Source organism: Aulostomus chinensis, chromosome 19 (genome assembly GCF_037954235.1).
Source record: "Aulostomus chinensis isolate RoL2024-O1b breed Wild chromosome 19, RoL_Achi_v1.0, whole genome shotgun sequence".
NCBI classification, from domain to species: domain Eukaryota; kingdom Metazoa; phylum Chordata; class Actinopteri; order Syngnathiformes; family Aulostomidae; genus Aulostomus; species Aulostomus chinensis.
In genome coordinates, this window is record NC_141338.1 from 25061282 (window position 1) to 25075410 (window position 14129).

At 45.7% G+C, this 14129-nt stretch overlaps 1 protein-coding gene across 3 annotated transcripts in view; it reads left to right on the plus strand.

Annotated features, from left to right (window-relative positions):
- Positions 1 to 14129, plus strand: part of dcc (DCC netrin 1 receptor) — a 330071-nt gene that overhangs the window by 260353 nt on the left and 55589 nt on the right. For all 3 annotated transcript variants that reach the window (XM_086186581.1, XM_086186582.1, XM_086186583.1), the window contains exons 23-26: positions 1619 to 1781; positions 2524 to 2747; positions 3111 to 3227; positions 13303 to 13452. In XM_086186581.1, coding sequence (XP_086042707.1) covers positions 1619 to 1781; positions 2524 to 2747; positions 3111 to 3227; positions 13303 to 13452 — 654 coding nt within the window. The remainder of the gene's footprint in view (positions 1 to 1618; positions 1782 to 2523; positions 2748 to 3110; positions 3228 to 13302; positions 13453 to 14129) is intronic.

The following is a 14129-nucleotide window of genomic DNA, read 5'->3' on the forward strand; positions in this document are numbered from 1 at the left end:
CTTGTCCCTCCACCTGTGCTGCCTCTCTCTTCTGCTCCATGGCCAGGTAATGAATGACAGGGCACGTCATCAATTCCCACTTCTCTCTCTCTCTCTCTCTCTCTCTCTCTCTCTCTCTCTCTCACACACACACACACACACACACACACACACGCTTGTTACTCCAAGGAAAACACTGTATTTTTTTGTGTGGGTTTTGTATTTTGTGGCTGTATATTTCAGCTTGTGATGATGCACTGCTGTGTTTGTGTAAAAGAGTGGATGTTGCTGGCAACGCCACCATCAAGGAAACCCAGCCTGGACGGTGTGATCACGCCATCGCGTCTCCGCTCTCTTTCTTGTTGTGGGTGTTTGTTCAGTGACAGTGAGACATCAGTTGAACAAGAGCTGGTCCAGTGAGGGTTAAGTCAGACTTGAATTTTGAGAGAAAGGTACTTGGGAGTAAATATGTTGATTAGTTTTTTGTAGTTTTTTAACATTTCCTGTGCAACTAGTAAGCTTTTACTGAAAAATTACAAATCCATAAATATATTTTATACTCCAAAAATGAATATTCATATATTTGGCACTGGCTTCAAGACATCTTTGCTCTAAAGGTTTTGCAAAGAAAAGCACAAAATCCCTCTCAGATTTGAAATCAAACCCTCATCTCCTGTATAAATGTGTTTAAAATGACATCATCGTCGTCATGAACAATATTGAAGTGCTACTGATGTTGAACGACAACTTTTAGAGATGTTTCAATGAAGTGTTAGGGTTGGTTCCTGCCATCGCGACCATCAGGAGGAAGCTCATTTCTTTTGACTGTCGTTTTAAAATCTGCCAGCAGGCTTGGATGAAAAACACTCATGGATACACACGAGAATACACACCCACCCTTCCATCCATCCCTCCATCCATCCATCCCTCCACCCTTCCATCCATCCCTCCATCCATCATCCATCCCTCCATCCATCCATCCCTCCACCCTTCCATCCATCCCTCCATCCCTCCATCCATCCATCCACCCATCCATCCCTCCATCCATCCATCCCTCCACCCTTCCATCCATCCCTCCATCCATCCATCCACCCATCCATCCCTCCATCCATGTTTTCCCTCCTCTCCTGTTCAGGGTGGTGTGGGTGGAGCCTATCCCAGCAGCCTTCCCCCTGGACAGGTCACCAGTCCATGGCAGGGCCAACACATAGAGACAGACAACCATTGGCTCTCCCAGCCACGCCTACGGTCAATTTAGAGTCTGGATTAACCTGGTCCCTCTTGATGTCTTTGGACTGTGGAGGAAGCCGGAGTACCAGAGAGAACCCAGCAGGAACAGGGAGAACATGGAGACTCACCCAGAAAGCCCCCGTGCTGCAGCCGGGGCTCCACCCACAACCTTCTTGCTGGGGGGCCACAGGGAGGACCACTGCTCCACTGTGCCTCCCAGTTCAAGAGCAAATTGGATAAAAACAAGGCTTAAGCCAACACAAATATATCTTTTCTTGACTTTGTATTGAATGTTTCAATCATTTTCAGCCTTAAACACTGATTTTTTTTTAAATTTGTATACAATGTGCAGTGTTGGACTGTGTTTTTTATAGTCTAATCCCCACTTCCTCTTCAACATCTATTTCAGAGTCGCCCATTGGCCAAATGCGTCCGCCTCACGGCAGCGCCACACTTCAGAAGAACAGTAACCTCCTGGTCATTATTGTGGTTTCCGTGGGAGCCGTTACGGTGGTCGTGGTCGTCATCGTGGCCCTCATCTGTACCCGCCGCTCCTCTGCTCAGCAGAGGAAGTAAGACATTTCTCTCACCTGTGTGGTGGCGGTAAACAGCTGTCACGGTAACGAGGCAGATGGCTGGTGATCTGTCCTGCTTGTTTTGTTTTTCAAACAGTCTCAAATGAATCACCCTGCCAACTGCCGTACCATTTTCACAGCACATTAAAAAGCACCTGATGTGGTTATCTTCCCTAAAACTGGATCAAGTTGTGTTGGCATAGTACAGTCACGCATATCAAATTGAAAAAATAATTGAAGAAAAATGAATTTAACCTATTAAAAATGGCCAAAGTTGCCTCGGCACAGAAGCAGTGGAGGGTTGGTAGGCAACACCCCAAACCTTTGTGGATGTGGGGCTTCTCACTGTCACTTTATGACAGTTTGGAAATTTCTATTTCTGTTCACGGTGTCTTTCATGATTTGATTTGCTTTTTAACTCTCAGTTGAGGTGAGGCAGTTGTATCATCTTTTTCCACACATTTAGACTCGTCAAGAGCACACCACTTGAATAATGGAGTTCATCATGTTCCCGTGAGCAGCTAAACTAATCCAGCCAGATTCTGCTTGCTTTGACTTCTGTCTAAGTGCACCATGAACTAGCAAGCAAATGTGTTTTTATGATGGGGAGACATTTCTGCTCTGGGCAACAGTATCCATGACATTTGCAGGGTTAAAAGCAGACAACCCATGTTTCAGCGTGGAACCCCGTGGTGTCATTCTGACTGTCTACCCTCTGACTTCCTCACCCTCTGTGCAGGAAGAGAGCGAGTCACAGTGCCAGTAAGAGGAAAGGCAGCCAGAAGGACTTGCGACCCCCTGACCTCTGGATCCATCATGAGGAGATGGAGATGAAGAACATGGAGAAAGCTCCCAGTGTCGCCCCATCTGCACGTGATTCACCCATCCAGTCCTGCCAAGACCTCCCCCAGGTCGCCCACAGCCAATCAGAGAGCCAGATGGGCAGCAAGAGTAGCCACTCAGGTGCAGAATAGACATTCATTCACAAAGTTATCCTTACAACCACTTATTAACCAAGTCAGTGAATTTATGAAATGAATCTGTCATTAATTTTGCATCATTAATCATGTCTAGACTAACCCTTCATGCTGATTTCATCTGCTTTGAAATATCAGGCTCAACACCACTAGAATTAAAAATGTCATCGGCATGCAAATATGTTCTCCTTTTCTTCAATTTTATGTTCCAAAGTCATTCATTCTAATCAGTTATTGTTATTAATCAGACCACTTTTTGAATGAAGCCAGATTTGATGAAAAACAACCCAAAGGTAGTTAAAGTAAGGAGCAACTTCTTGGGCTGATGTGAGATTGTTTGGTCGTCCAGGAGCAGATGGTGATGAGGCATCCAGCAGTATCTCCACTCTGGAGCGCTCTCTAGCTGCCAGGAGGGGAACTCGAGGCAAAATGATGATTCCTATGGACTCACAACCAAGTAACACACGTATGTAATTCAGCTCTGTATGTGTGTATGTGTCGGAGACTCATCACCTCAGGGTCCTCATCTTGGAGGGGGCTGTCAAATCAGTCCGGATTTGGAGGGTAGAGGAACAAACAAACAATGCCTACGTTCATTTTGCACTGCATTTTTGTTAAAAAAAAAAAAACATGCAGGATTTACGTCTGAAAAAATATGTGATTCAACATTGTGGACAGAATCATTTCCCACTGTTTAGATCCTGACTCTGAATTGAGCAAGTGATTGCTGACATTGTGAAATGAACATCTAAATGTGAGCCATCATTTATTTTGTCCACATGGAGATCACGTAGACCTTAAAGAGGCTGTTGCCTTGAAGCTGTCGACCATCTGAACTAGGTTGAATTAATCCCTCCATCCCTCCATCCACCCATCCACCCGTCCATCCACCCATCCCTCCATCCACCCATCCACCCGTCCATCCACCCATCCCTCCATCCACCCATCCATCCATCCATCCATCCATCCATCCATCCATCCATCCAGCCACCCAGCCACCCATCCACACATCCACCCATCCATCCAGCCACCCATCCACCCATCCATCCATCCACCCAGCCACCCATCCCTCCCTCCCTCCATCCATCCACCCGTCCATCCATCCATCCATCCATCCATCCATCCATCCATCCATCCATCCAGCCACCCAGCCACCCATCCACACATCCACCCATCCATCCATCCACCCATCCATCCATCCATCCATCCATCCATCCAGCCACCCAGCCACCCATCCACACATCCACCCATCCATCCATCCACCCATCCATCCAGCCACCCATCCACCCAGCCACCCATCCCTCCCTCCATCCATCCACCCGTCCATCCATCCATCCATCCATCCATCCACACATCCACCCATCCATTCATCCACCCATCCATCCAGCCACCCATCCACCCATCCATCCATCCACCCATCCACCCACCCACAACCTTCTTGCTGGGGGGCCACAGTGAGGACCACTGCTCCACTGTGCTCACTTGTCACTCACTTGGTTTAAATAGGAAGTTTGCATCCAGTGTCCATCACTTCTGCAGGAAAAGTGATGGACATTTAAACTGTAGCTGCAATCCTGTCAGAAGACATTCTCCAGGGGAAACCATGTCTAGTGTCTGAAATATTTCTTTCAAACAAGCAAATAACTTGTTTTCTCCAGTCATTAAAATAACTGTGTGCCAAGGTTCACATGGGGTGATGAGTTTAATTAGCATCAGACCCAAAGCAAACCTATGATTCAGTTAAATCCTGCTGCAGCTGCACGCACCAGCGTAGATTCAAGTTTTATAAACTCCTACAAATCTGAAAGAAAAGCTCATTTATCCCTTTCCCTTTTTTGGGTTGGTTTTATTCTTAATAGCTGATTTGTTCCTCCTGTGTCATGTTCTCACCACCAGTGACACATTTCTCATATTAATCAGAAATTAAAAGCAAATAAGAGAGAAATGAAAACAACACAGCCTGGTCTGTTCCTCTGCATGTGGCTCCCAACCACACTCCCAGAGGGTTTGACGAGCTGTGATCGTACCTTTTTCACACGATCCCATGTTGTAATCAGCTGCTGTTCAGTCACCTACCGATGCAGATTTCTGCTAGAAGAAAGAATATCAGCTGAAGAGGCGGTCCATCTTAAGTCCATGCTACTGCAAGAACGTGGTTTCTGAGCACTGACCTCCAAACAGAAGCACATGTGTGCTCACCATGCGGACCACTTGTGATCACATCACTCAGGACGGAGCTTAATACCCAGTGTGCACTGGGACGCTCTCTGTCAGTCTGTCACTCACATTGTCACGACAACGGCGAAGCAACCGCTGCGTGTCACAGCTGCTGTAGCAGCTTTACTTACTGTGATTTGCTGTTGCAGCTGAATAGAAACAGTGGAGCAGGAGCACAGCTCAAGGACACACACACATTGGCCCGGAGGAGAAGGCAGGTCCTAATGGACGCCTGTGATACATTCTTTGTGTACTGATGACACAGAAGACCAGCGAAGTGAACCGTTTCATGAACATGACATGAATTTGACTTCAAAAAGATAAAACAGTCGTGTTGGTGGGAATTATTGAAGCACACACAACTGATCAGCTCAGATGTTCCAGTTTTCATTGTCTGTACTGCTGACTGTTGAGGTGTCGTTAGCAGTCTCGCTGCAGCCTCTCCTCCTCTCTGCCTGCCAGGAGCAGGAGCTCCTCCACAGGCTCACACTCGCTGCCACAGAGCACCGGCGCTGCCTCTGCTCAGCATCTGCATCCCTTTCCAGCCCACAATGCACTGCATTCCTATTTAAAGTCTCATGTCAAGCAAACCAATCAGTATTTCACTTTGAAATGGGCTGAGTGGTGAAAGGGCCCGGGGGACAAGGATAGAACACGAGCCCTCACTGAGGCTAAAACCAGAACACTGACATGTATCAGAAAGGCAGGATGTCTGCATCCTCTGTTCATGTGGATGAATGATCAACTGTCAGATCGCTTCATATGTTCTCAACTCTCACTGTAAGGACTGTCCATGTACCCTCAGTAGAAACTTGCAGAGCTGAATATAGCTGACGTGCTCTGTGAGCTGTCAGTCCCTGTCCACAACCTGCGTCACACTGCTTCCTGGTGCCAGAGGGAGGCGGCGGTGCTGCAGCGCCAGCTGGGCTGGGATGACGGGGATGTTGATGTTGAGCCGGCTGGTCTCTGTCTTCCTCGCTGTCTCTTCCTGGGAGGCCGAGTTGTAAAAAGTCAAGTTAGGTAGTAAATAGAAAAGAATAAATCAATAAATAAAGAGAGAGGGTGGCCTTACAGACCATGAACCCATTCAAACTGGAGATTGACACAAAATGAGGGTTTAGAGTTCCATCTCTTTTGCTTTTCATTCTTTTCTTTCTTTCATTTGTTCCCAAATCCTCTCCTCACATGTCCTCTGACTCAGTCTGTGCACTGTGTGTGTGTGTGTGTGTGTGTGTGTGTGTGTGTGTGTGAGGGGGGGGTGGCGGTGAATATATTCCGAAACTTCCAGTTGACCCCACCAGTGAGTCTGACGATGTGAAGTTCCATCTGAGCTTCAACAGTCAGAGTTTTGGAGTCTCATTGTTCTAGAAGAGAGAACACATTCAGCAAATCATGCAACAGTCAATTGCTGAGGAACAAAACTATAAAGCGTTTTTATTGATACTTTCATGAACATATGGTCATCAAAATCCAAGGACAAATATTCAGAGGAAAAAAACTGGAAATTATGATTTAAAACTTGTTAATTGAATGCATGCCAGCTGTCTTCAGTCTGATTAGACAACATTTAGCAAATTTAGTGACATGTTTTTCCCTGCAGCGGTCAAAAAGTAGAGAACTGTTTGAAGATTACGCACCGACAACGGGCCAGCCCTTAAACTGGCGGGGGGGGGGGGGGGGTGAACAAAAAGGAAATAAGAGGATGTGCATAACTCAGTTTGGACTTCATGATGATCTTAAAAATCCTGCAAACGTGAAAATCCCATACATGCATGATACAAGTACACAGAACAGCCACCAGACCTAACCTTAACCCTAACCTAACCCTAACCCTAACCCTAACCTAACCCTAACCTAACCCTAACCTAACCTTAACCCTAACCCTAACCTAACCCTAACCCTAACCCTAACCTAACCCTAACCCTAACCTAACCCTAACCCTAACCCTAACCCTAACCCTAACCTTAACCCTAACCTAACCCTAACCCTAACCCTAACCTAACCCTAACCCTAACAGCCACCAGACCTAACCTTAACCCTAACCTAACCCTAACCCTAACCCTAACCTTAACCCTAACCTAACCCTAACCCTAACCCTAACCTAACCCTAACCCTAACCTAACCCTAACCCTAACCCTAACCCTAACCTTAACCCTAACCTAACCCTAACCCTAACCCTAACCTAACCCTAACCCTAACCTAACCCTAACCCTAACCCTAACCTAACCCTAACCTAACCCTAACCTAACCCTAACCCTAACCTAACCCTAACCCTAACCCTAACCTAACCCTAACCTAACCTTAACCCTAACCCTAACCCTAACCCTAACCTAACCCTAACTCTAACCCTAACCTAACCCTAACCTAACTCTAACCCTAACCCTAACCCTAACCTAACCCTAACCTAACCTTAACCCTAACCTAACCCTAACCCTAACCTAACCCTAACCCTAACCTAACCCTAACCTAACCCTAACCCTAACCCTAACCTTAACCCTAACCTAACCCTAACCCTAACCCTAACCTAACCCTAACCCTAACCTAACCCTAACCCTAACCCTAACCTAACCCTAACCTAACCCTAACCCTAACCCTAACCTAACCCTAACCCTAACCTAACCCTAACCCTAACCCTAACCTAACCCTAACCTAACCTTAACCCTAACCCTAACCCTAACCCTAACCTTAACCCTAACCTAACCCTAACCCTAACCCTAACCTAACCCTAACCCTAACCCTAACCTAACCCTAACCTAACCCTAACCTAACCCTAACCCTAACCCTAACCCTAACCTAACTCTAACCTAACCCTAACCTAACCCTTACCCTAACCTAACTCTAACCTAACCCTAACCTAACCCTAACCTAACCTAACCCTAACCTAACCTAACTCTAACCTAACTCTAACTCTAATCTAACTCTAACCTAACCCTAACCTAACTCTAACCTAACCCTAACCTAACACTAACCTAACTCTAACCTAACCTAACTCTAACCTAACCCTAACCTAACTCTAACCTAAACTTAACCTAACCCTAACCCGAACCTAACCTTAACCCTAACCCTAACCCTAACCTAACCTAACCCTAACCTAACCTAACTCTAACCTAACTCTAACTCTAATCCAACTCTAACCTAACCCTAACCTAACTCTAACCTAACCCTAACCTAACTCTAACCTAACTCTAACCTAACCTAACTCTAACCTAAACCTAACCTAACTCTAACCTAAACCTAACCTAACCCTAACCCTAACCTAACCCTAACCCTAACCTCACACCTAACCCTAACCTAACTCTAACCCTAACCCTAACCCTCACACCTAACCCTAACCCTAACCTAACCCTAACCCTAACCTAACCCTAACCTAACCCTAACCTAACCCTAACCCTAACCCTCACACCTAACCCTAACCTAACTCTAACCCTAACCCTAACCCTAACCCTCACACCTAACCCTAACCCTAACCTAACCCTAACCCTAACCCTAACCCTAACCTAACCCTAACCCTAACCCTAACCTAACCCTAACCTAACCCTAACCTAACCCTAACCCTCACACCTAACCCTAACCTAACTCTAACCCTAACCCTAACCCTAACCCTAACCCTAACCCTAACCTAACTCTAACCCTAACCCTAACCCTAACCCTAACCCTAACAGTTTTAAAGTTAAAGTTTTTCTGCTCAGATGCAGATTAGCGATTACAGGACTGTGGCGAGTGCAGAGCCGGTCCATCTGACTCACGCAGAACTGCCCAACACTTGCTTGCTCGTCAAGCTGGGTGGAGATGCTGGAGGCGGGGATGGAATCAGCACCAGCTCAGCGTCATGCATGTATAGAGGTGGACAGGAACGTCGGCTCTTCACGAGAGCCGACGTTCCTTTCCTAGACTCAGAGTTCTAAGATTGGACCTCCCAAATGTATGGACATACCAAATTCAAAATCTAGTTTGTTTGTAACAGACATTGAAAATGCCCTATGCACAATTTCCAAAGATGTTTTCAGTTCACTGTCTTTAATCTTAAAACCTGTGGAAAGGGATTTTCAGTGCAGAAATCGCACTTATACATAGTAAAGCATACTGAAATACAAAAGAATGGCTTAGCGTGTCTGTATTGAAATTTCCTGGCTTTGACTATAATGTCATCAGTCGTGTCGCTCTCCTGTACGTGTAGCTGCACGTGAGCAGTTTGAACACCGTGTAAACTCAGTTTGTAACTCCAGAACTTCTCCCATGCTTCAGTCAGCTCAGTCACGCCGTCCTGTCACTTTGATCAGACTGCAGGAGGAGTTCATGGCGGGTGGAACTGCTTGTGAACACATCCACCTGTCAGGAAAATTCCACTTTGTTCCACCAGCAGCCTGATACAGAATGTCTGCGATCATACAAGATCACATCCTCAAACAAGTTCTTAGTATGTAGGAGCAGTTTGGTTAATTAACCCCCCCCCCCCCCCCCGTCTGTCTGTCTGTCCCCCAGCGCCAGGGGTTATTTTTGGATGGTGTGAGTCAGTGGGTGACTTTCTGTTTTTATTATTGCAGTGTGACCTGCAGTCCTTTGTGTTTCCATTGTGTGTGTGCGTGTGTGTTTGTATGTGTGTGTGTGTGTGTGTGTGTGCGCGTGTGTGTGTGTGCGTGCATGCGTTCAATATGTGGGTGACTCTGGGACAGAGGAAGCCTTCAGGCCTCCAACACAGACCTGTCCTTGACGCTCCTCCCATCAGCTGTTCTGTGACATTCCACCACTGTCCACTCTCCTCTCCTCTCCCTCAGTCTTCGTCACATGACTATATTGAATTCGCCATCAACAATTTCTAAACTGTGTAAGTGAGAGTTGCATAGAGTGGTTCCTGTTTGTTGATAACACTTCTGGTTCAGTGTGGGAGTTTCCACTTGTCTTTCGTACACTCTCTATCACTCTATCTCTAATTGTTTTCAGTCTTGTCATTCATTGGCTTTTTTTTTCTTTTTAGTCATTACATTAATTTCAACATATTGGCATCTCTGCATTTAAGTCATGTGATCAAACTGCTGGGAGCCTTCCTTCAATAAATATTTTCACCACAAAAATAATCACTAACTGATCCTATGAGTTGTAAAAATTGTTTTCAGTCAGGACGCCTAGTGGCCCAGGACCTCTCTCTCTCTCTCTCTCTGTCTCTCTGTCTCTCTCTGCCTCTCTCTCTCTCTCTCTCTCTCTCTCTCTCTCTCCACACACACACACACACACACGCACACACTTTCTCTCTCTTACGTTAGCGGTTTGGTGTTCGCGTCTTGTGTTTGAGTTTTCTAGGACTGAAATCATTTGACAGCCTCCCTCAGATAATGTGGGATTAGCTGAAGATGTGTTCATTCTAATTTCCTTCAGGCTCTTTCTTTGTTTTTGTGTCTTTCTCTCCATTTCCACTGAATCAGCTCAGCTTATCCACTTCTTTTGCCATCTGCTTCCACATCTCTGCTTCGCAGACGTCACAGCGACTGATCTCTTTATCTACCTTCTGTCTTTATCTCTTTGTTCATGTCTGGGCTCTGTTGCTGTCTCTCTTTTTAAAAATCATTTCTTTTTCCTGACTTTAGTTTTATTCACTTTCTTATTTCAATTCTCATCTGACTTCCTCTCCCTTTTCACCCCAAGTTCTCTGACACTTTTTATTGAACTTCTTTAGCTTTGGCTGTTTGTGACGTTCATCTGATCTGATCTTTCTCTCTCCTCACGCTTTGTTCCTATCTGAATTCTTGTGTCTGTGTTCCTGATTTACTTTCTTGCTCTCCACACAAATGAACAAACCTCCATAAATCAATAATCTCCGTCAATGACGACACTGATCAAAGCTGCTCATCACTGAGCTCGTCTCGTTGCTGTAATCAAACCCTTCCTCTCTGTAAGTGACCAGAGCAAATACAGTAAGCAACACACTCACACACACTCACACTCACACTCACACTCACACTCACACACACCTCCTAATGTTGCTGATCACAACCTCCATGCCTCCAAATTATCAATACATTCCAATCAGTCCTGGTATTGATCAGACTGACGAAGAAAACAAGAGCAAGCGTCTCCCTCTCTCCTTGTTTCCAGGCTGTCAGTTCCAAAGTCACTGAAAAGCTTTTGGAGGATCAGTGAGTGACAGAATGACGACAGTTCAAAAGCAGTTTTATAGATATTTGGCAGACATCAAGTCATAAACAACACAAGTCAAGTGCTGGCTAGAGGTAAACCAACAGTTTATTATGCCGTCATGTTAGGCCCATTTATTATGCATTCATATTTAATCATTGAATTAAATGATTTACATTTTTCGTCCTTTTGTTGAAGCCTGACTACAGACAAACGTGGCAAGTTAGCACCAGCTGTAAATGTTTGCATAGGAACTATATTAACTATGTTCACTGCACTGGCGTTCATAAATTACACTAAAAATAGGTCATTTTAATCCCACTGATGATACTCCTGGGAGTGGACTGCAGGGGGCCGTGGCCCTCAGAGGGTCTGGATCTCAGAGCAGTGTGCAAATGAAGATGATGTGCATGCAGCAACATTCCATCCGTAGGGAAAGACCTGAAATCAGAGGGGGATGGGTGATGAACGCCAGCGGCCATCGCCAAGACAGGGCTTTTGAGAAACATGGTTTCTACAGGTAGAGTTCTCATGTACAATACCACCTGGGTGCTCATCAGCTTTTCTCAAGTACACGCGCATCACAAAAGGCCGCAGCAGAGGAAAGCAGATTGGAGCAGCTGGATGAAAGAGGAGATTGTTTACGCAAATGCTGCATCCTGGAATTTCAAGGAATTCCATCCAAAAACCCTCTAAAACTAAAACCAACACCGCACGGCTCGCCCAAGTCAGTTTCCACCCTGAACATATGGCCATTTGTTCAACACTGAATCTTGCCGATAGGAAAAGATCCACTCTGTCTGACTGTTCTCTGGCTGGGCTGTCAGTCAACACACACACACACACACACACACACACACACACACACACACACACACACACGGAAAAAAAACACATGAAGAAATGTCTCATCAATCACCTTTTCAAGGATTTTTTGAAAATACGAAGCCGGCCGGCCGAGGGCACGGCTCCTCTTCTGAGGGCTATATTGAAGAGAATCTACTCCCACTTCCAAAGCAAAGTGACACTTTGCTCATCAATGGCTTCTGTGGGTTGTCGTGTAAAAAATCTGCTTTTGCATAATTTGGGGAATTTTTCTCCAATAACATGACAACATTGATTCCACTGAGGGCTCGTACACTGTCAGAGCCGGCCTGGCTGCAGGGGGCACTTTCATCTACACCAAAGGTAGAGCTGAACAATGGCACTTCACCATCTTGCCAGTGCGCTGCCACGATCGATAAACAGATGTTAAGATGGCGGGACAAGTTGTTCATAAACACGGTCGCGGCTGCTCAGTTCACGTTAGGGTTCCTGGTAGGTGGGAGTTCCCCAGCAGAGATGAATTCAGGGAAAATCATCCACATGGAAACTGTTAGAACAAAAGGAGTGAAGTCGAGTCCTGGGACTTCAACAGGAGCCTGAAACTTGATTGACAGATGAGTGAGCAGCTCTCGCAGCGCAGGCCAATTTTTTTTTATTTATTCATTTTTTTCCGGAGCTTCCACAGCCTGACAGTGACAAAATCAAAATGCGACAGGGAGGTCGCGGGAAGCCTGAGACGACGCGGGTTGCCTTTTTCACTCTGCAGCCGAGCCGAGCCGCTAAACAGCGACCCAGGTCAAAATGCCGAGTCGACCCTTTCAGAGTGCCCAAACACCCGTGTTGATCCGTGTTTTTGGTGCAGTGTGAAAGGGGCTCTCGAAAATATCACCTCAGTGAGAAATGGGAAACCAGTATGCTCTTCTCACCCAGAGTGGCGAGTTAGCGATCAAGCTAACATTTCTGAAGTCACAGCGTTGTGTGCCTCAGCCGAGACACGTTTACTGGCCACTGTCAGGTGAAATGCTGATGACATGTCATTTACGTGATGTTATATTTTGGAGGGGTATTAATCATCAGCATGTCACTGAACCAATAGACAAAGCTCTGATTCACAGTTTTTCATGATCACGGTTTTTATCAATCAGCTCCTCTGTGTCATCAGAGTGTCAGCTTTGATTTACTGGTCTGTTTTCCATCATTTCTCAGATGAGTCCAGGTGTTTGTGTGAGTGTGTGTGTGAGTGAGTGTGTGAGTGTGTGTGTGCTCACGACACTGGTTTATATGGTTTACTGGCTGATGTTTTCCAAGTGTTTGAGCTGTGCTCAGGAGCAGCAGCCTGGTTCACCAACTGCTGTCTCTGTGTCTGTCAGCGGTGGTCAGTGCCATCCCCGTGCCAGCTCTGGACTCATCTCAGTATCCCGGTATCCTGCCTTCACCTTCCTGTGGCTTCACACACAACAAGTTCAGCCTGAGACCGATGCCCTTCCCCAGCCTGACGGTGGACAGAGGATACACACCAGGTACACACAGTAATCCTACGGATTATGATTGATGGCTTCAACAGTCAAGAAGCGAAAAGAACCAACAAAGCCAGTATGATCAACAGAAATTACCGCTTAAAGCTGGGGTCAGCAGCAGCTGATGGTTTTGATTCACAAATTACAGAAATGATAACGTTACAGAAAATTACCACAGTCGACTGTGCCCTTTCCCCTGGGCCTGATGTATGGAATAGTTAGAAAATGACCAGTGGAGGGCAGCAGTTTGCCTCGGCTACATTTAATCTGCTGGAAAAATATTTATATATCTATATATATATTTTTTTTTTCAGCAGATTAAATGCTGGAGATTTCATCCTCTAAATTTGATCAACTCATTTATTCACATTTTAACCAAAATCAACTTGAACTGAAATATTTTAAATGTTTGTCACAGTCTACATTGATACATTTGACTCATTTTGATTGATTAATTACAAAACCTAATTATTTTTGATTGATTATTATATTGATGGGCTATCTTATTCAAAGTACACACCAGCAGTCCTAGTTGTGGAGACAACGATACACTTGTCTCTTCTTTGGACGCCGCCTGTGTGTTGACATTTACATTCTTTTAAAACAGGATTCTGTGACTGTATTCATGTGGGACGAGGGGACAGAAGGTTCCGCCGAGAGGCTGGCACCTTCATGTCACT